The following is a 24,015-nucleotide window of genomic DNA, read 5'->3' as shown; positions in this document are numbered from 1 at the left end:
TTACAGACAGTTGTTAGTTTTTATCGTTATTGGGTAATGTTTGGCGTCCACAATTACCCAAAGTAATTTTTAGTTAATTCGCAATTAACTAAATCCAACTTTCCAACTAGAACTTTTAATTTAAGTAATATTTTTTGTTAAACTGCACAGGGAGTTTATCATCTGGCGACTATGTTTGAGATTGTTACTACAATAAATACCTAGATCAACGTCTTTTATTCCAAATTGTCTTTATTTATCTCATACATTGTCCGTATTTTTACGTCATCATTGGGTAATTCCGGACACAAAGCATTTTGATTTCTGAAATATTTTTTACACTTAACTACCTACTTGTTGATAAGTGACAAAATAATATTAATGATGGTTTTATAGAGGAATGTCCAAAGTTTAGTAATAAAGAAAATAAGATTGATTTTATTTATTTTTTGTGGATTTGAGTGAGTGTCCGCTATTCCCCCACTCTCCCCTACAAGTTAAACGGTATAACTGTTTTTCACAGGGTATATATTTCAATTTCAATGAGAAAAAAAAAACACTTTTCTCTTTCTAGCCGCGTAAGGCTCAATGTACACTATAATATTCGTTGAAATCTAATTTGAAAGTTCCAATTTACTTACACGACATGTTGAAATTAAAAAAAGGGTTTTTTACGAGGCTAGTTACAGCTAGTAAAACATATGTAGTTGTACGTAATGTATGTACATATTATGTATGTTTATGCTTTAGTAAACATTGGAAAAGAAACGCAGTTACAGAGTTGATTAAATACAACAACGACGAACTTATCCCTGATGTTAATAACTGAAAAACAATGTCTCCGCAACGTGGAACATACAAGTTGTCATTAGGAAATAACTAACTGGTGGCAAATGTATGGAAATATGGAACTGGGTCAGCGGGTCAGCACCATTTAGTGCAACTATATCATAATTACTAATCCGTGTATAAAGGATGACTCACGCTAGAACGGCCCGGGTCCGGGCCGAGGCTTCCGACAAATATTTTTCTACGACAGGTGATCGGTAATGTTTTCTATAGAAAACTGGCCCCGTAGTCAACATGCCAATCGCTAACGCTCCGTAGCGAACAAAACGTAACTGTCAGTGTCACGTCTAATATGAAAGAGTGATAGAGAGACACAAATCGAATCGATGGCGAAGCGATAGCGATCGTCACCTTGGCTAGCCCCCTTGAAGTATGTAACGCCACGGCCCGAGCTCGCCACGTTTTAGCGTGAGCCATCCTTAAGTTCGCTGTTGTTTGGCTTCTGTGTTGATGAGTTCCAAAGTTCGTAAGTATACAGGGTATTTCCTGTAACAGGAGCAATAAATTAAACTGTATAGGCTATACTCCTCAAACTGACCAACATTTGTTCAGCAACTTTTAAAAATAACTTATGTTCTGATTTTTATTACACTTTAAAGTTTATTCTAAGACGCAATGTATTGCAAATTTTGTTATGTTTAAAGCGTGACAAGCAACTTCAAACACACTGATGTCAGCGTACACTGAAGGCAATATTTATTTTGTATGAAAAACAGGAAGTCTAAAGCATTCATAATTTTTAAAAGTTGTTTAACAAAAGTTTTATAGTTTTAGGAGTATAATATACATTTTAATTTTTTGCTCGTGTTACAGGCAACACCCTGTATATTATTATATCACATTGAATTATTGAGGCATGGGTGAGACTGATCTTCTGGCTTGTAGCGCCTTGTTGTCGCAGTGCTGGCGGATGTCAGCTATTGGCATCAAGAGGAATACTGGGACGTCGTCATCACGTTTCTGAAACAAAAAGTTTTTGGCAAAAATTTCATTTTTGGTACAAGCTTTTATCGCTGACTGTACTTTTCTTACGACAGACAACTAATACTCATCGAGACAATTCTAAAAACCCCCTAACAATTAGGTTGCGTTGTTTCATCTCAGAGTTCCTATGGCCACCTCCTGTCTCCATCATCAGATCAGCTCTATATTATAATAATATTGCATTGTCATCCGATTTATATATGCATGCAAAATTTCAGTTTAATCGGAAACCGGGTAGTGGATCAAATTTAACTTGCAAGATTTGATTACAGACCGACAGACAGACAACGGGACAGGTGAAACGAAATAAAAGCTTGTAAAAATTAAAACGTTTTTTTACTTCGCCGTTTCCGGGCAGAAATTCTATTAGCTTAGTTTTTCACCATGAAATAGTCACACTTTTACGTTTTGTCTAATATTTTTGTAATATCCGAGTATTTTAATGGCCTCACATTTATCACATTTATAACGCCGAAATAACGACCCACTTATAGAAAGAAAGAAATGTGGGTAAAATAAAACATGAAATAAATATTCGAACGCAAAAATAGCAAAGGTGAAAAATAAGTGCCGCAGACATTAGACTAAAATAATTTATTTTTCTAACAAGCAGAAACGTCTGCGATCGATGCTATTAAGCCGAGCCGATGTATCCAGAGGCCGTGAGTTCAAGTCTCACCCAAGACAGTAATTTTTCCATTTTTTAAATTTATTCTAAGCTTAAATTAGATAATTTTGTACCTAAGTTGTTACAAGTAAAAACTAAAAACTAAAAATTTGGGAACGCTCGTAGGTTTTAAGCGAGCTAAGGGTTAGGTACCTATTCTACGTCTGCTGCTCTACTTTATCAGGTAAACAAGTCCGGCAAAGTGAACAGAAAGTTTTTGAAAACTAAGAACTGAAGATGGAATAGCGATAAAACACTCGCCACTGTCTCTCTCGGGACTTGGGCTGTTATTAGGAAAACTCCCAAAAGTTTTCTTAACTTAATAAGTCTATTACCTATTCTTCTTTGATTTATTTCGATCACACCAAAAATAGTGCAAGTAGACAATATCAAAATGAAGTCATTAGCAATGGTGACGTTTGGAATGCAGTCGTCTGCATTACTGCAGTAGTGCAGCGTGACTATAATATCGACAGCATTACTGCCTCTGATGTCAAAACCGCTGTTGCTGCCTGAAATTTCGACAATTCGCAGCAATGCAGTCGGTAGTTATGTCGTGCTTCAATACTGCTGGTGTAAGTAGTCTGAATTCGAACGACACCTTAAGTCAGGGATCGGATACCGGTATTTTTTGTATGGGAACGGAAACGGTATTTTTTCGTTCTTAGCTAATTACTTCATTTCTTATTGAGCAATCTAATAATACGAAGTCGTAACCTAAAAACACAACTGAGTCCTACATTTTGAGTATAAAATAATTCGAAAAATATGGTTATTTCTAAGTTTTTGCAAAAAACCGGTTCCGATCCCTGCCTTAAGTTAAACGCCTCCAGGAATATTAGTCTATGTTAATGTACACTGTAGCTTTTCCTCCGTATTTACCGGACGCACTGACGTAATAGCCATACCCATTACATCATTATGTGTTGTGGACACGCCTCAGCCAAGTAGGTACTAATAACCAAGTCATATGCGATTATCGAACAATTCCACCAACCGTTAATTTTCTTATTTTTAATTAACAACAAAACGGAAATACACCTCTTCAAACCAAAATCCCATTAGATTAGGAGTCCCGGAACTTCATTAATTACGACTTAATTACGACTCTTCGTAAACGATATCAATTAATTTTGCTTTCAAAATATCGAGCTCAATAATCTATATTAAAAGTCCCTAAAAATCTTCCCCGTGGCATACCAATCTGAGCACGTGTCCTTTATATTACGTACGTATTTCCTAATAAAACTGTGGAATTCCTTACCTGAAATAAAACTTCGCCTTCAAAGAATGTGAGGTGGTGTTTTCGGGTCCGTAAAAGAATGCCGACGAGCTTGTCAGAGATCACTGTGTATATCTGTAACAATAACAGTGGTTTATAGCCCTTTTTACGAACAGAGTAGCAATAAAGATATGCAGTGCTATGCTGTTTTGACTTTAAAATTAGATAGTCTTCTGTTACACTGTAGTGAGTGTGTCATAATTTGCCTTTGGAATACTATTAAAGATATTTTAAAGGTTGGTCATGTTGAAAGTTGTATCCTAATGCCTATATGTTACTTTTTTAATACGAGTATAAAGCGTTCACCTTGGAACAGCTTGAGTGCATGTAGGTTCTCAGGTACGGGAATGCACTCGGCGAATGTAAATCAAATTGATTCCAAATACGTGTATTGATCCGCTCGTATGTATTTGGCTAAGCGCTTTACAAACGAGTGTGTGCAAACAATACACTTTGAATTCAATCTAGATGCGTCGACTTCGCATTCGAATTTCGAGCTGGCAGACATCATTAATATTGATTTCAAATCTAAATCGATCGATCGCTACATAAATAAAAGTCAAGCCGGGTTACTTCAACGTATGACGCAGTGCTTGAAAATTAGATATTATAGTCATCCGGCCAAGGTTTATATTGCACACAGTAATTTACGTAGGTAAATCGGAATGTTTATTTCGAACGGGAAGTTTCCGCGTCCATATTAGGGTGCGCCGGCGTCGCTAATTACGCGGTAGCTTTGGTAAACGGATTCCAAATTTAAAATGTCGACCGTGACTGCGGCGCGTCGCGGAATGTGTGACGCCACAGTTGGACGCCACTGGGTTCGACGGTTCACATCTGTCCGGGCTATGATGCATTGCATCCGATTGAAGCGTTTATACCGACCAGGTTGATGGGGTAGGAAAATTTTATAAAATAATTATTTGAGGACAATCTTACACAGTTAGATTTAGTCCCAAACTTAACGAAGCCCTACTTATAGTTTGTCTGAATCTGATATCCGATTTTTTTTATCAATCAGAGCATCGCTGTTGAAAGACGTCCTTCTCGATTATCCGTAAGATACGGTAGAGTGAACAGGCACCTTCTGGGCAGGCTCGCTCCATCGTAGGCCACGTCTTCGCCTCGGCTAATAGTCTGTGGCCATGAGTAAGCCCATTTATAATTTTAAAAAAAGGTTAATACGAAAGCGACTAGAATTATAAAACCTACTATAAACAGGGGCACGATAAGATATTACTCGAAGCGTGGTATAACTTTGATCTCATATGGCGACACATTTTATTAATTTATACATATATATACCCCCTTTGTTCTGAACATGTTTGATTTGGTGATAGAAAATTCGTTTTGAATGTTTATATGAAGCCTCTTACAGCCATATGCGAAGATTAGAACTTTAAGATACGTAAAATAAAAGATATTGAAACGATATGGATAGGATATGTCAGTGTCACTGACATATCCGATTTGATGTATCTTAAAGTTCGAATATGGCTGTTAGTTCAGTGTGCCTGTCGGCAAAGGCCTCCAACTTCTTCCAGTATTTTCTCTCTCTAGCCACCCTTGTCCAGAGTGGTCCCACTGTACGTATAATTTCGTCTTCCAATCGTGTACTTTGAGAGGATTTTTGTGGAGTTCAGTTCAGCCTGATTAAACATTCTACTGTCTATTTACACGTTGTGTTTGATTTAAGCTTTCCCTTCGGAACCAAAGTCCAAATATGTACATTTCGCAAGGCTCTCATTAAGTCATTAGTCAACACATAGAAAGTGGTATAAAGTTGTAACACGAAAAATTTATCGGGTTAAAATTATGAAAAACCTCGATATAACATTTTCAAACTGCCGGTGTTCCTAAAGTAAAAATCACACCCAAATAAATTTTATTGTACCTACTTCAAAAATAAACAGTTCTATTCATAAACAATAAACGTTTTCTTTCACTGCGTGGCTCACTAAGTGGCTCATTATAGAAACATTCAGTATTGCCCATGCATAGGTATTACAGCGTAATGTAGAATACATAAGCATATAATTAAAGGCATCAACCGTATGATTGGTTTCCAAGATAACGTTTATTCGAAACTGCTTATCCACCACAAATTGGCTTACCTCTGACCCTACTTGGCCTAAATACCTACTCATTTTGTAATGTTCCGTAATGGATGGTAAGTATAATCCCTATTTGAAACTTAACACTCCACTTCAGATATTAAGTGCTTAGCCAATTCAAATCACTAATGTGTCGTCCGCGAAAAATACGCGCATAAAACTTATACTATTCTTCAAATCTTAGCAGCATGTAACCAATAATATTTTAAGGCAATCTAAAATAACAAAACCACATGAATTGGCAAACGGATAGTGAGATAATTAAAAACCGGCCAAGTGCGAGTCGGAATCGCGCACGGAGGGTTCCGCACCATCAGCAAAAAATAGAGCAAAACAAGCAAAAAAACAGTCACCCAAGTACTGACCCCGCCCGACGTTGCTTAACTTCGGTCAAAAATCACGTTTGTTGTATGGGAGCCCCACTTAAATCTTTATTTTATTCTGTTTTTAGTATTTGTTGTTATAGCGGCAACAGAAATACATCATCTGTGAAAATTTCAACTGTCTAGCTATCACGGTTCGTGAGATACAGCCTGGTGACAGACGGACGGACGGACGGACAGCGGAGTCTTAGTAATAGGGTCCCGTTTTTACCCTTTGGGTACGGAGCCCTAAAAACAAAGCAAATTCAACCAATAATAACGTTTTGTACCCGTTTATGGCATAATCATTGATTATTGCATTAATTTAATCCGGATTTGTGCGATGGTGCAAAAAATATAATGACCAGTCAGGCCTGGTATAGCCTCTAGCCACCCAGAGACCTATAAAAAGGTCTCCTGTTCCATTCTAATTTGAACTTTGTGTTGACAAAATAAAATTTCATTTTGCTTGGCAAGGTTTGACGTATGGGTTTGACGCGGCTAGAGGATAGAGTAATAATCTGAGCTCGGGTCTTTGATCTTAGATACTGCGGATGCCTTGAACAAGAAGATTTTATAATTTAACTTTAGCAGAATCATTCTTGAAAACACGGTACTCAAAGTAAAATTGTTGCACGTGCACGGTCCCCGGGGATTAATTACAATTTTCATCACACTTGCTCGAAAAAGATCTCAATTCATGCACGTGTACTAAGGACAAAGACCGCGAGAGTTATGGATTGTATTTTTTTTTTGTTTATAATTCATACGTAAGTACTACCTATAAATTAGTTATACCTACTTTTAAAACACTGACGTTTATAACCTCGTGCCGCCCAATGTACATTTGGATGTACACTCAGTTTCGATGGAATGTCAACCTTAATTAAAAACAAAGTAGGTAGCATTTCATTTGTCTCGTCAAATTTTCGAAAAAATGAAATTCAACCCAATTGAAAATACAACAAGATTCAAACTCTCTTGGCTATAATTTTGTATGGTGGGCGGCACGAGGATAATGTAATATTTTATACAATTTTCAACCGTGGCTGATTGCTGGATGGGTCTGTGCCTTCGATGAACTGTCAATAAATGACAATATGGCGGACGAATGTTTGACCTGTCACCGTATTTAAAATTTAATTTATTCCTCGCAAGTGTGATGAGAAACATTGTGTGTAACGGGGTAAGAATATTGCAAATTCGAGTCTTTAAATCACTCCAACCTGCGGCTTAAGCCCTTGCTACACGGTCGCCGACAAGCCTTCAGACCGCGTGGCCTTGGTCCGTCCCGGACCGTGTAGACAGTTGTTTCCAACAAAATTTTACCAAAACTGACCAAGGACAGACCAAGGTCAGACGGTTAGAAGGCTTGTCGGCGACCGTGTAGCAAGGGCTTTACACACTCTTGACACGCTTTTTTGCAAAATTTCATTTATAGTCGCACAATGTAATGTAGTACTATTTCAATTTAATACAATGCAAATACGAATACAATAAAATTATAAACGACCCATTTTTTTTCTCCGTAGCGATCGAAACGCAACTGTCACTGTCGCACTAATATGGAAGAGTAATAAAGAGACACAAAGCGTTTCGTTGTCGAAGCGATAGCGATTCTCAGCTTGGCTAGGCCGGCTGGTGGCGTATCTGATTAAGTAAAACTTAGTTTCTGGCAGAATAACTCACCGAAAACAACTCCCCGAATGAGATTACTTTTGTGGCATTTTGTAGCTCCGGGGGTAGTAGGCCCTTGCAGGGGGTCTTTCCGTATTGATTAATGATCTCGCACAGCTCTTTCATCTCTGTGCACACTCTTGCTTGTGCTTCTGCGCCTCTCAACTCCGTCATGGATCCAGGGATAGGTCTGAAATTAAACATACAGGTGTCTCATTTAAATCGGCCAGTATGGGAAAGTCTGAAACTATAAGACATACGAAGATCTGTTCTTAGGAACCATGTCATCGATTTTAATAACATGAAAAACTGCATTCATACATTTAAAAAAAACCTGTACTCAAAATAATAAAAAGGCGGTGGTCATTTCGAACACTTGCTAAAATAAATTAAAGAATATGAAAACAATGCATTTTATTCATTTTAGACATCATGTTTCATAGTAAAATGTACTGCTTAAGACCTACATAATCGATATCCAAATAAAAATAGTTTTAGTTTTATTTTTCAAAATGTCCGGGTTCGATTCCCGAGCTGAGTACAGGTTCTTTTTAAAGTATGAATGCAGTTTTTCATGTTATTAAAATCGATGACATGGTTCCTAAGAACAGATCTTCGTATGTCTTATAGTTTCAGACTTTCCCATACTGGCCGATTTAAATGAGACACCCTGTATAGTTTAATTAGGTACGATTATACCTTTAAATTACAAAAAAGTTAGAGAAACAAAAAAGTTACAAAGATAATTATTTGATATTACAGGCAACTCATGATGGCTCCCTATTTTTTATATTGAAATAAAAAAGAAAATAACACTTTTAACATTAGTATTGGTCCCTATTCAATTGGGATTCTCAATAAATGCGATTTACCCGTATCACAGTCATTGCCAGTCACAATTGATTAGATATTTCGGGGCCTATTATTTATAATTAATTGTATTTATGTAGGTACTTAGGTATTATCGTGTCTAGATTTCTAAATAAATTGAGGCATCGAATCTTTCACTTCTAATAAAGAAAGTATTTCAGAAGCACTTAACCAATATCAATGTTTCTGTGACATTTAATATTCCACGAGCTTTAGTTAATAGTTATATTTAGTTCGTTTTTTTAGCATTAGAAAGAACTTGAAAGAAGGTAGGCGATTTTGACATGTCTTTTAATTGAAAAACACTTTTTAAAAATCAGTAACTATTACTTATGAAAGCAGAAGACTATAAAGATCGTATTAGATTCATAATTGTTACATATTTACCGTAACTTATTTTTAAATGTGTTTTTCAATTAAAAGACACATCAAGATTGTTTACCTTATTTCTAATGCTAAAAAAACGAACTATAATGAAATTAGGGCTTGTAGAGTAAGGCCATTAGAGTTAGAAGTTAGTGTTGGGTCCACATGAGATCTGATAACTTTTTGACAGTGCGAGCCATATTGTCTCGTCTTGCCAACAGACAACATGAAAATGTTCATCGTCGGATTAATAATTAGGTACATCTTCAGACAGGACAGTGTTGCGTTTAGTTGCGTTTATTATGATTTTTATGAACAATAATGTAGTCTCATTTTAGTATACCTACATAAAATTTTCAGGTACCTTAGAGTACGATGCATTATTGTGAGCTGATACTTTGTCTTCCTTCTTTAAGAACGTAATAGGTACCTAGATAATATCAGTTTGTCAACAGTTTAAAAATATCTAGGTATAATAATGTGAAAATTAACTGAAAGTTGAATAAAATATCGGATAAATAAACTATTTAATAAGTTTATTGATATAAAATAACTTACTTTCCATATTCTTCCCTCGAGAATGTTGGTTTGATGCTTTTGTCGAACTGTCCACTGAACGCGCATATTTTCTGGCCCTCTGTGTGTGACTGTGCCTTGGTGTCGAACGCCGAGATCAGGTTTGTCAAAGATGAACTCTGGAAGAAATACGATTCACTTAAAACGAGAAAACAAGAAGATAACAAGTTTTACGAGGTTTAGTGGAAAACAACGAAGTCACATATAGAATGATTATGATTAAATATATTCTTTATCAATGCCAATTGCAAAGAATCCATCCAGTTGATTTGATTTGATTTTTTGGTGGTCGAGGCTTTTGGCGCGTAATCTGAATTGATCCATTACTTTTGATGCTGACTGGGACTACACAGTTTCACAAAAAAAATCATTTAAAGGAATATCTGTGCAATCAATTCAAGGATATTTTTTTAAATTTAAACGCGATGTAAATTGTAAAAAAGCGAGCTCTATTAACAGAACGAACCAATTTTGCCTCATGATTAATTCCCGCTAACACTTTAATTTAAATTTCTTGTCGAATAGCAACCATTTGTTCAAATGACAATATTTATTAGCCAGTAATTCTGTCGTGGTAATGTCCATCGCAAATCAATACGACTTGGCAACCCGGCTGGGACTAGAATAGATGCGCTGTACTGTTATAACTGCTCGGAATAAAAGTCGAAGAATGTCGCCGGTATAAGCAGGGCCCGATCGGAAATGGAAGCAAAAATGAAAAGTGATATATTGATGTAGATGGTTATTAAATAACTATTTTTATTATTAGGTTATTAAATAACAATACGCAGAAAAAATATTGGACCCGATTCAGATTTTGAAATAGATATCTATAAGATATCTTTTAGACATCACCAATATACGATAACGATATTTTTAGGATCTAACCTTTCAAATTTGACATTTCCGCGATTCTGGAGATACTCTTGAACGATTTCCACAATACAGTACTACAATACAGTAGTACTTAGAGATCCAATTCACATCTAATAGATATCTAACTCTATCTAACGTAAAAGTGACATTGGTTGCCCGAATTGAGCTGCAAAAGAGAACTAGTTGAAATCTAAACTTAGGGCCCGATTCGGATTTTGAAATAGACATCTAATAGATATCTTTTAGACATCACCAAGATGCGATAACGATATTTTTAAGATCTAACCTGTTAAATTTGACATGTCCGCGATTCTGGAGATACTCTTGAACGATTTCCACAAGATATGACTTAGAGATCCAATTCACATCTAATAGATATCTAACACTATCTAACGTAAAAGTGACATTGGTTGTCCGAATTGCGCTGCAAAAGAGAACTAGTTGAAATCTAAACTATAACGTATCTAGAATGGATCTAGTACGTGTCGTCTCACAAGAGACTTCAAGACTTCAAGATATTCACAAGAATATCTTGAAGTTCGAATATGGCAGATTGTCTCCGATTACCCAAATAGTTATTCATGAAATGAAACAATTGAATACGAAGGTTTTGGTCCCACGAGAGATTTGGTTTTCCTTTTAGGTGGAATAGAGACAGGAGCTCTGCTAAGAATACTGTATAGCAGTGGTTCCTAACCTGGGGGTACCTAATTATAAAACTGGTATTTTACGGGGGTAATAAGCTAACCTAATATATTATAAGAATACAACAAACGTACACGTTTTTAGGGTTCCGTAGCCAAATGGCAAAAAACGGAACCCTTATAGATTCGTCATGCCTGTCTGTCTGTCTGTCCGTCTGTCCGTCTGTCTGTCCGTCCGTATGTCACAGCCACTTTTCTCCGAAACTATAAGAACTATACTGTTGAAACTTGGTAAGTAGATGTGTTCTGTGAACCGCATTAAGATTTTTATACAAAAATAGAAAAAAAACAATAAATTTTTGGGGTTCCCCATACTTCGAACTGAAACTCAAAATTTTTTTTTTCATCAAACCCATACGTGTGGGGTATCTATGGATAGGTCTTCAAAAATGATATTGAGGTTTCTAATATCATTTTTTTCTAAACTGAATAGTTTGCGCGAGAGACACTTCCAAAGTGGTAAAATGTGTGTCCCCCCCCCTGTAACTTCTAAAATAAGAGAATGATAAAACTAAAAAAAATATATGATGTACATTACCATGTAAACTTCCACCAAAAATTGGTTTGAACGAGATCTAGTAAGTAGTTTTTTTTTTATACGTCTTAAATCGCCTAAATACGGAACCCTTCATGGGCGAGTCCGACTCGCACTTGGCCGCTTTTTTTTATTACCATTGGGAGGAGGGGTAAAATCAGGTTCCCTAGTTAGTCATAGGGGTGACCGGACTGAAAAGGTTAGGAACCACTGCTGTATAGCCAGCTTTTGGTCTTCTTTTGTTTCAGACTTATTCAAGAAAATTTAAAAAATCAAGACTATTAGCTGCTATTTTAGCTAAAGCGAGCAACCAAATAAAATCAGAATTGATCATAATATAACGCGGTTATAAAATTTACAGACATGATATACCTGTCCTTAAACTTAGATGAAAAAAAACATGTTTTATTTCTCTTATTTTTTTTGGCATTTCTCATGTTCTTTTTATGTAATTTTGTCTATTGTCTGTGTGTTTACGAATAAAAAAAATATTCTATTTTATTCTATATCATATCATATCAATGCAGTAGTAGTAGAACACACACTCCTACACAGTCCTAATAGAAATAAAATAATCATCTAAGTTACATTTTACACGTAAGTGATATAAATAAAGAACAAAAGCGAGCGGTTACCAAGGACTTGAAGCCGTTTTGTTTGTTTTCATTGTTTCATACTGAACAATGATTTGAAACCCAGTTACAAAGTCCTCGCACATACCCTGTACAACGATTTTGGTTCTAAGTAAATTTCGTTAAGTGACTGCCTTCTTGTGCCGAAGAGTAAGAGCGGTTTCGCAATACGTCCGATCCGAATCCGATCCGAATCCGTGAAAATATGGTCCGAAGTAGCCGTAGAATTATTTCTATGGTAATTTACGCACTCCGTCATCCGATTTCGGATAGAAATCAGACGGATCTAGTGCGTAAATTACCATAGAAATAGTTCGACGGCTACTTCGGACCATATTTTCACGGATTCGGATCGGACGTAGTGCGAAACCGCTCTTAGGCGGTATTCACATTGGATTCGAACATCGAATCGATCGACATGCGAATTCGGCGAATTCGCATGTCGCTCAGGTGTGCGAGCAAAATTTGCATCAGTGTAATAACCACGTAAGTGACCTGGCGGCGTAGCACGGTCGCGTTTTTATCGCTTGTCACCATGCCTGTCACGTTCTAACAATTATGTAAGTGTGAAAGGGACGCGCATAGTGATAGGCGATAAAAATGGAACCGTGCTGCGCCCGCTGGTGCGACGCGACGTGGCGATAATTATCGGAGCTGGAGTAAAATTTCGTCGATCTTGGATTAAAAATACACTTTTTACATGAGGCATTGAAAATATACTTGGCCAACATTACTTATTTTGATTTAATTTTGTCTCGGTGAAATTATGTACCATTGAAATAATTTTAGCTCTAATGTGATAGTGGTACGGTTGAAACTTGAGTGTCTTTACTTTCATAAGAAAAGTTGACACAAAGGTTTTTAACCTTGCTTATAAGTGTGAATGGGTTAAAATTTTTGGACCATATTCGCTACTAGGTAACATAGTCAAAGCTTCAATTAATAAGTATAAAAAACGATAAGCCTTCAACTTCATTGAACTAAAGTATATTTGTATTCAAATATAAAATATCAATTAAAATATAGTACCTAATTATTATGCATTATGTACGTTATGGATTATGTACTGTCTTATTGTATATTCATAGTTTAAACTCACTTTCTCCCACATGTTAGCTTGGTTTTGTTTTATTTTATTTTATTTTTATTTTCATTGTGTTTTCCCTGGTTGCCCTGAAAACCAGCGCCATGGCTAAGTATCTTAGACATCGGCATATGCTGAGTGGCATCCATTTTGGTGTTAAAATATATTAGAATAAGATGTATTATAGGTTATGTTTTATGTTTTACACCAAATAAAGTTTTTCTATTCTATTCTATTCTAATTGTTTTTTTTATTTTTCTTGCATATGCAAAAAACTATACTAAACTATTGATTAAGACAAGAATCATTTTCACATTCTTATTTATTTTATGGTAGAGCCAGGAAATGCACGAAAAGAGTAATCTTGAATAAATAACAAAAGTAGAAAATATGCCAACAACATCAAAGTCTGCGAACATGAAAGAGGGAAATTTAATTACCCGGCATCTAGCTTTGCAATATTGTTTTCATTGTTTATTGCAATATCGTTCAGCAGCAGCAACTCTATGTTGTAGTGTCCGGACCAGACATAGGAATCCGTGGGGCAAATTTTCTTGACAGGTAGGGACTTCCTATATCGATAAACTCAATTATCGATGCTCGTTCTATATACTAGTGATCACTCAAAGGTTTGCTTGTAAAATATGTTTTTTTATTAAAAGTGTAAAAATCTAATAAAATAATAACTCAATTCGCTTTGATTGATAATCAATCAATAAAGAGGTTGACATAATATTAACTATTTTATAGTGCAATAAGTATTACGCCCTACCTTTATATAACCTAGCGATTATTTAAAATATGCTATGTGTAAATTTCATACTTGTCTTCAAAACAATAGTTACAAAAACACACAATGTTGGGGACAATCACTAGTATATAGAACGAGCATCGATAATTAAGTTTATCGATATAGGAAGTAGGAAAAAAATTGCCCCACGGATTCCTATGTCTGGTCCGGACGAAACCGGATTTGCTAAAAACCGAAACCAAATGTTCGTTTTTGACTCAGATTCGGTCGACACTGAAACTGAAACTTTTATGTGCAGTATTCTGCAAACAGAATTACTATATTAGCACGTACCTAAATTACAATATATGGAAGTAATCGGTAAGACAACTTGTTTATCCGCCGACCATATAAATTACCTTTCAGCCGGTCAAACAACTTTTTCAGCAAAAAAGGCGCGAAATTAAAAAAATCTTTGGGACGATAACCCTTCGCGCTTACAGTTTTAAATTTGCTGCTCTTTTCTGACGGAAGTGTTTGACATACCATAAATCTCACCTAAATAAAACATTCTGAGTTCTTGACAAAATTGCGTTGAAATGGGTCTTGTCTATTCAATTTCGCAAGTGTCTAACAGGTAGACAGGTTGTGTGATCGATAAAAATAAATTCTGCTAACCCAGGGGGCCGATTTTTGAATTTCGACAATCGAGCGATCGAAATTCAAAAATCGGCCCCCTGGGCGGATTTTACGCTAGGTACACACACAATCACATTGTTTTGAGCCTTAAATAAAGGACTGAGTTATTGTTATATATGCACTATACGTAGGTAGGTAGGTAGGTCTTTAGGCGAATATAAAAAAAATCGCGTTGTAGGTACGAGTCCTTACTCATCGTATCTACATTACCTAATATATTTATTATTGTTCCTACTCACATTATTTCTTACATTATCTTTTGCTTATTATAATTTGATTGCGAACTTATGGTGACTGAGTTCACACGGTACTCGTAACATTTGAATTTGATTGCCATTCATAAATTGTGTTGTCTTTCTACATTTGATGATTCTTGGCAACGCTATTATAACTGTCATAATTAAGAAATTACGATAATTTGAATTACATTTCAACAATTTACGTTGTGTATGGGACACGGCACAAATTCAAACCCATCCAACATTTCTTCGGTCTCAATGACGGTGCAGCCATACCTAGCCCGTCTACCTCCACCCTGCACTAGGGCCATGTTTTTGTTGTTGCTCATTCTGTTTTATTATAATTTTTCATTTTTGATAATTAAACGTGATTTGATTTACGTTATGTGTTGTTACAGGCATTACAATTTGTGGTAAAGCTAAACAGCCCCCTTACCTACACGTGTGTAAATGCCACTGTCTTTAAACGAACTCCTCCACTAACCGGCACATCCAGTTATTATTTATTAAGCTTAAGATGAATTGCAAATAAATGTAAATTTGTACATAGTTAATAATTGTAATGAATCTTAATTTAATTGATTTCCTTGTGTTATCAAAATTAAGCAGGTTTAATTTAAGTTACGTAAAGTGTGAAGGTGTAAGCTGTGTATAAAAACTTTAATATGTGTGTAAAAATTGACACTTATACAATTAATACCTTAAGCACCACTCGCACCATCCCACTAACCCGGGGTTAAGCGGTTAAACCGTTAATCCAGTGTCAAATTGTTCTGGTAACCATGGTAACTCAAAGTTTAACCGGTTAATCCCGGTTAGCTAATTTTGGTAACACAATGAAATCAATGGAATGGCTCAATTTGGGCGACTGCACAGTTTATTCTGAAACATATAATATGATATGATGGCATTCAATAAATGAAATGAAATGAAAATGAAATGATACCTAATTGGTTTTACTGTCTATCATGGCGCACTACTCGTAGATTTATTTAGCTAGATTTGTATATGATGGATTGCTAACACTTGCCAGGTACGCCACGATCAGAAGGAAGGTTGCCAATCTCTGTCATTTAAAGTTGTACTTGATAAGTGTTTATTAGGAGGCATTAATTATCTGACGCGTTGAATGAAGGGTTTGAAGAACATTGTAAGATGATTCATACTACATTTTACTATTTTTCTCCGTATATTTAACGGTCTAGAGATTGGGCATAGGAATATAATCTCGCGTAAATAGTGATAGTGAGGACTGCCGCGGTTAATGTAAGTACATTGTATATGTATAGGCTCACTTGCGGTAAGCTTCGGGTATTCACGCGTTGCATGTGTCGTGCGGGGGTGAATGACAGACGCGTGAGTCAGCTGGCGAGCGCTTGCGTCGACCTTGCGGTACCACTCGTTAGCTTTGAATGATGACCGCCTTGACGTCCTGACTCACTTCCTGCATTCCAAAACTTACACGAATATTTATGGCATTCGGAGATAAAATTAAACGTTTATTTTGATTACCTCGCAGTTCAAATAAACAAACTGCATCTTGTTTGGACTGGAGCCGTATTTTGACGCGGACTCTGAAGCCGCGCGAATGAGATTGACGCGATAAAGTTTACGTAAATAGCACTCTTGTGAGTCGAGGGCTTGCAACTAGAAGTTTTCCTTTGATATTCTGCCTTTTGGCGCCAGCGGGCTGTAAAATTGCTGGTTCTTTGTTCTTATTGTTAGCACATAGTAAATTTTCGACAAAAATTGAATGATGATTGATTGAAGGTTCCAGGCGGGTCCAGGACACATTCGTCACTCTCACAAAAACGCAATTTTACATTATTAGGTCACTTTCGGCACTAGTGACGAATGTGTACTTAGATTTATGTTTTGTTCGTTTTGGTCAGTGGTGACCAAAACGACAGAAACTGGTGTGTACTTTTGTCAGCAATATTAAGACTGTGTCTCTTGTTTAGAATTTCATTACAAAATGCTATAAAAGAAATCCTGAAAATAAATGTTGACATAATTATGGATGTACGTAAATTAGTGAATTTTAATCAAGGGGCTGACTTAATGTTTGTATGGTAAATTAGAAATGAAATAAAATTGCAAACGATATCGTGTGAGATATGTCAACAAAAGTACACACCAGTTTATATTCAGTTCGTTTTGGTCACTACTGACCAAAACGAACAAAACATAAATCTAAGTACACATTCGTCACTAGTGCCGAAAGTGACCTAATAATGTAAAATTGCGTTTTTGTGAGAGTGACGAATGTGTCCTGGAACTCCTGGACCCCCGTTCCGGGTACATCGAAGAGGAAATAATTATAATTGCATTTTATTAGCATGCTGGCATTAAGGACAGATATGTTTACAAGTTTTTCTGAGCGAACTTGATTGATAGATACTATTCCTACGTTCAGACCATTTTGTACCATTTGGAGTTGAAACTCTAGGTCCATGGGGTCCCAGCGCGCATAAGTAGTTCGCAGAAATCGCGAAGCGTCTCGTTGACGTAACTGGTGACCGAAGAGCTGGCGGCTACCTCGCACAACGTATCAGCATTGCGATACAGCGAGGAAATGTCGCCAGCATCCTTGCTACAATGCCTCAAGGGCCTATTGTAGATTTAAGCTAGTTTTTAGGGTTCCGTACCCAAAGGGTAAAAACGGGACCGTATTACTAAGACTTCGCTGTCCGTCCGTCCGTCCGTCCGTCCGTCCGTCCGTCTGTCACCGGGCTGTATCTCATGAACCGTGATAGCTCTAGGCAGTTGAAATTTTCACAGATGATGTATTTCTGTTGCCGCTATAACAACAAATACTAAAAACAGAATAAAATAAAGATTTAAGTGGGGCTCCCATACAACAAACGTGATTTTTGACCGAAGTTAAGCAACGTCGGGCGGGGTCAGTACTTGGATGGGTGACCGTTTTTTTGCTTGTCTTGCTCTATTTTTTGTTGATGGTGCGGAACCCTCCGTGCGCGAGTCCGACTCGCACTTGGCCGGTTTTTAATTTCTTTTAGTAATACACTGTACCTATATATCTTGTTTGTAAATAAATGATTATTTACTATTCCTCATTGTTATATTCGACTTGTTACACAATGGCGTTTGGTACAATGCCTGAATTGCTTCATGATGTATTTAATATTTTCGGTCCTTAAATATTAAAGGAGTTTGATAATGGGAAATATCTGAACTGTGTGTGTTAAGCTGAAGGAAAATCCTAATTGGTTTATGTATCTACTGATAACTCGCCTAGCATTTCAAATAGGTAATTTTGGAAAATGTCTAAATGGTCTAAACACTTTCTAAATAAATGTAATGATAATATAATGATAATGTGTAATATGTATGGATGTAAGATTTTAGAAAACAATTTGATATTGTGCGTTAGAAATAAAATGGACCAGTTGCGCAAATTCTTTTAGTCTGTGTTTTCAGACCGCATTCTCGTAACACACATGTCAGACATGCATGTGAAACATTCACTTTGTCCAACATTTTTTAGGTTTTCAAGTTTTTCGTGACAATCAAATTGATTAGCGCGCCGCTCGCAAAAACATCCAGCGAAGCTATAACGGTGTAAGTTCACTTTAATGTAATACAACAAACGATTATTGTTTAGTAGAAAAGAATTTGACCCTGGCGTAGTGCCAGTATCATACTATAAGTATAATTACGTAGATATATTGAGCATTAGTGTGACTGTTATCATAAAAGCTAAATATATATCATATGACGCCTTGTCAGCTGCTGTCGGTGCTTCCTTGGTTTGATTTCTAGGAAATTTTAATAAAAGGTTAAATGCGTTATTGCCTCGTAAATATGTATATTAAATTCTTTAGTATTCGGACGCGTAGGTGATATTATATCAATTAGAAAATAAAGATTGTTCGTTGCTTCAATTACACAACTTGACACTGGGAGTGACGCTCGACACGTTAGATTAAAAATAATGAACTTGACACCGCATTGTTTACATTTTAATTCACAAAACCGTACGTTATTCCAGTATAATTCCATTATTGGATAAACGATGTGGAATGGAACGTCCTTTAAGTAATTCCTTCTGAATTAAGGCTTTCCAAAGCAATTTGAAGGGACTATTTACCCTTTAAATTGTTTTTAGAAACAGCTTTATTCTACAAAAGGTTTATCAAGCGTTTTTGTTGCGATAATAAATGGAAGTGTGGGGAAAACTGACACATCAATACAATGAAATCTGAAGGGCTTCAATGTGGGTATCAATACTTCGATAGACTGTGGATACAATATTATACAAAGAGCACTTGTAATAGCCGGAGCATTTGGGCACGTGTTTACCTATTTCCTATATTGATATTAAAAAACAATAAATATAAATATTTATGGGTCTCTATTGTTTCCCGAAAAGTTTTAAGTCATAATGTATTGTTTGCCCGCATTTTAGTTAGTCATAATTCATTGGGTTCAGAAAGGCGTCATGCACTTTTCAGGATTGCCATAAAACAAACCTAACCTAACCTAACCACTATAGGATAACCTTCCGAAAATCCTGAAAAGTTAACTGTTTCAGTTTTATGATTAATGATAATAAGACAAACAATACATTTCATTGTATTCAATCAATGAAAACTCCTCTACACTGTTTATATTATATTTAAGTACCTATGTACTCTTCTCAAATAACCTCGGGCATAACGGCATAATAATGGCGTTTATCGAAAATTTATGGATACAAGATGAATATTTGAAATACGTGCTCATCTAATATCGAGCAAATAGGTACTAGGGATGTTACAAATTTACCCAAATAAAAGGAATAAATTATTAATATTATTATTATTACTTGTATCTCCTTTTTTGGAATTCACAGGCCTATAAATCCCGGTCTTTTGATAGGCTTGCGTGGGATATTGATTCAACACGCAGAGGCCCTTTGGAGAGCTTTATTGTCATGTAGAATTATTACTATTATTTTGTTATTAGGATAATTTATTATTAACTTCTTCCTGCGACTTCGCCCGCGTCAAAGATCATCCATAATAATTTTTAGCCCCCGTATAACTTACCTTAAAGTTTAATCCTTTTAGCGTGATTGTATATGTTGCAATTATACGCAGAATTTGTATAAGGGTATCATTGTAAATGGGAATAATTCTATAGGTGAGTATTAACGGACATATTCAATAAATACTAGTATATATAAATATATTCGATAGCTTATATTTATACTGTATGTGGATGTAATCGAATAGGTCTGTGAAAAGAGTTAGAGTGCGTTACTTTGAGATTCGGTAAATACTTGGGAGATTTCCCCTACTTCACACCCCAAAAGGGCCCATTTAGCGACACTGTTGCCAGCGTCAAACACAGCTGTTTCTCCATAAAACTTCTGTCTACATATAATGAAAAACTTATTTCAGGCCAGGTTTCATTATACTTTAGATATTTCTAGTGGTTGGGTACCTACATTCATATCAATTATTTTATTAAGATTTTATGGTAAAAACTGTTTTTTTTTTTATAGATATTCCTTAATAATTTGCAGAACTTAAAAATACCTACCTACTAAAAACAAATTATATTTGATTTTTAAATTGGTCACCAAAAATATAAAACCAACGTGTCTGCATTTAATTAAATTGAATTGAAAAGATTTCACAGCTGTGAAATATTGCGTTCCGCCTGAACGATATATTATAGTTCTCATTGCACGGTGTTGGAGATATATAGCCTAGACAGACACATGCAACACTTTATTTTAATCTTAATGCGATTCTATAATGTAAACAAGATAAACTGTTTATCGGTTTGTTCATCGATTCTATTTTTCACCACGATTTAATGCGAAGAATTGTTTGAGAGTACAATCACATATATTAGGTGACTATATTATATGAATGTGAAGATACTTGATTCCAATTGTGTTTGGAAAAATTGTGAATAGTTTTTAACAATATAATATTAAGATCCTATAGTCCGACCTAAAGACCTTTGCAGCGATTTTTATAGCACAGACTAGCAAGTGTTATTTTAAACGTAAAACTACTATGAAATAAAGACGTTTTACATATAACACGTGCGTCTGTGCTATAAAAATCGCTAGAGAGCTATTTTGGTCTGACTGTATTATTTTAAGTACTTTCAATAAGTTACATACTAGAACAAATTAAATTATTTTCAGAAAATATTTTAATTTGTTATTATTTCGAGTAGTCACACTACTATATAAATTATAAACTGAAATAAATGTCATATATGTACTCAGAAAAAGTGACCCAAGCCTCTAGTGCCCCAGGCTGGAATCGAACCAGCGTCCTCTGCTATCGCGGCAGGTGCCTGTTACCTCTCGGCCACCGGGGGACAGCGGCATAGGTCGAATTTTCCAAGTATATGCACTTCATACTGAAGGCATAGCTGAAAGAAATTCGACCTGTTATACTTAGGCCACAACACAAGTCTCATTGAGGTTTCTGACATTAAACATTCGGTCTATTTGTGTCAGATTGTCCATTAATAATCTTTCTTTGCTTATTGAACAATTTATTTGTATGCTTAATTTTTCTTAAAAATTAAGTGTAAATTATTTAAACAGTACTATTAGGTGTAGATGACTGAGTCCTATAAATATTGACTTGCTTTTATAAACACTAGTGATTATAATTGTTAAAATAAAGATTAAAAATGCGCATAGCCAAATGGACACGTGTCACTCATATAATGCGAGATTAAAATATTTAATAATATGAATAATTTACAGTCATAAAATAGATAAAATTGACAGTAAATGGCAAAATATGAAATATTTTACGATTGAAAACAACAACTGTAATAAAGATAGCACACAAGGCTTTCATACGAGTATGCATGTGGGTGACGTGGTTGAAAAGGGAAACATTAATATTCTAATTATATCTTGACGCTCGCAAATAATATATAACACAGGAAGTTTGTTTTGGTCAGACGCTCGTGGATAAAACCCCTTGCAGCCAAATTATGGGTCGGCCGTCCGACATAAAGACAAAAAATTAAGACCCTTTGCATGTTTTACGTGCGGAGTTTATCTAATGTTTTAAATACATAGTACGTACGTTCATTATGAATTGATCTAAAAAGAAGGACAATCATAGTTTATGAAAATACTAGCGATGCGCTCCGTCTTCGCACGAGTTAACAAATTATACACCTAAACCATTCTCAAGAATCACTCTATTGATAGGTGAAAACCGCTTGAAAACCCGTTCAGTAGTTTTTGAGTTTATCGCGAACACACAGACATACAGACGCGGCGAGGGACTTTGTTTTAAAAGTATAGGTAATACTTATCTATGAAACAATGTTAATCGTACTGTACGAGTACTACTCTCGATCTGAATGATATAATTGCTGATAATAAGTATAAGTAACATAAATGAAGATGCTATTGCAATAGCAGCCTTCCAAGTCGCCTTCACCCTTAATTAAACGGCTTTCATTCATGCATCAACAACAGCTGGGAAGCCTTACCCGTGAGCGCCTCTGCATCGGCTCATCTCCAGGGATAGTTAGAAAATTTCCGCTCATCTTCACTGCGCACACTACCGGAACTATTATAAACACTTTGTTCTTGAAAAACGTGATATAAATAGCGCGCGAAAATTCGAACGTGCAACGTGCGTACGCGACGGCCGTTGGTAATGAAATGTTCTTTCAGACTAGAACTTCATGAATGGGTGACGTGTTTTAAATACTTTCCTGTGATGTGACGTCACGCGTGGCTACGAAAGCACATACTGCCAAGCGTCTGCGTTCCGATCTGTTTGTGTGCAAATCCCTAAATAGAGTAAGACAATCAGCGGCGGTTCGGAGTTGATGGGAAGTTGACACATTTATTCGGAACTTTTCTTCTTTTAATACGAAATTTTTGTAGATTAGTCATAAGTTGAATGAAACTTTTTGTTGTTTGTTCGTTTTGTGAGCTAGTTCTTTTTACACGGGAGACTTCGTACATTACGTAGGCAGGTACCTAGAAGATGGCAAGAATAAGAGTAATTTAAAAGTTATATTAGAAAGTTTCTGCCACTCTTACTTATGTGGACGTTATCTGAAAAACTCCTAACTTTACCAAACAGTAAAAACAGGTTTATACTTATAACTTAGTAAATTTATCCGTAAAATCTATCGAAGTATGCCAAATTATAACTATGGCAACTTGGTATTCGTAGAAATAACTAAATAGATAAAGTACTATTTGTTTCCTAAAAACATAATATAAATTGATTAAGGGCCTACTGCAGCCGCGTCTGGCGCTTCGTAAACCACGCCCGCTAGTTCTTCCCTCCCCGCTAACACGCACACATGGAAACGATTCGCGCCGCACGTGAAGTTTGTGTGCCCTTTTAGCACCATCTAACGTTACAGAAGTTAACTACCATTATACGTGGTCGCTGCGGTCGGCCAGAAACTTAAATTCGGAAAAAATTGAAACAGATGGCGTTGTTACTTGTTCATAATAGCAAACAATAAAATAATTAATTCATAAACCTGCATATTTATTGTTGTTTTGGAAGATGTTAACATCATAGAAGCAGCAGCGTATATAGCATAATAAGTTAAGAGTATTGATAATAAGAAAATAGCACAAGAACAGAAAAGAGATTATTTTTGATAAAATATGATGAAAACAGATTTACTTGATTACGCTCACCTGACTTTGCGGTCACTAAATGCAAATTTCAACCTTATTGTTATGGGGTTACAATAACCCTGGGGTTGCAGGCGTCCATGGTCGTTATTATTATAAATGCTTTGGTTGAAATGCTTTTTAAC

The 24,015-nt window shown here is 35.9% G+C and overlaps 1 protein-coding gene across 1 annotated transcript; it reads right to left on the bottom strand.

The window, feature by feature from the left end:
- Positions 1-1,641: 1,641 nt before the first annotated feature.
- LOC134656581 (actin-binding Rho-activating protein-like) lies at positions 1,642-22,910 on the bottom strand. Its single transcript, XM_063512139.1, has 5 exons — positions 22,714-22,910; positions 9,709-9,845; positions 7,927-8,104; positions 3,744-3,836; positions 1,642-1,788 (listed from the first exon to the last, which is right to left on the bottom strand). Exons 1-5 carry the CDS (start codon positions 22,768-22,770, stop codon positions 1,675-1,677), a joined length of 579 nt encoding a protein of 192 aa, XP_063368209.1. The 5' UTR covers positions 22,771-22,910; the 3' UTR covers positions 1,642-1,674.
- Between the last annotated feature and the right edge of the window lie 1,105 nt (positions 22,911-24,015).

The sequence above is a fragment of the Cydia amplana genome, chromosome 18, assembly GCF_948474715.1.
Source record: "Cydia amplana chromosome 18, ilCydAmpl1.1, whole genome shotgun sequence".
In the NCBI taxonomy this organism is placed as follows: domain Eukaryota; kingdom Metazoa; phylum Arthropoda; class Insecta; order Lepidoptera; family Tortricidae; genus Cydia; species Cydia amplana.
This window is presented reverse-complemented; position numbering and strand designations above follow the sequence as displayed.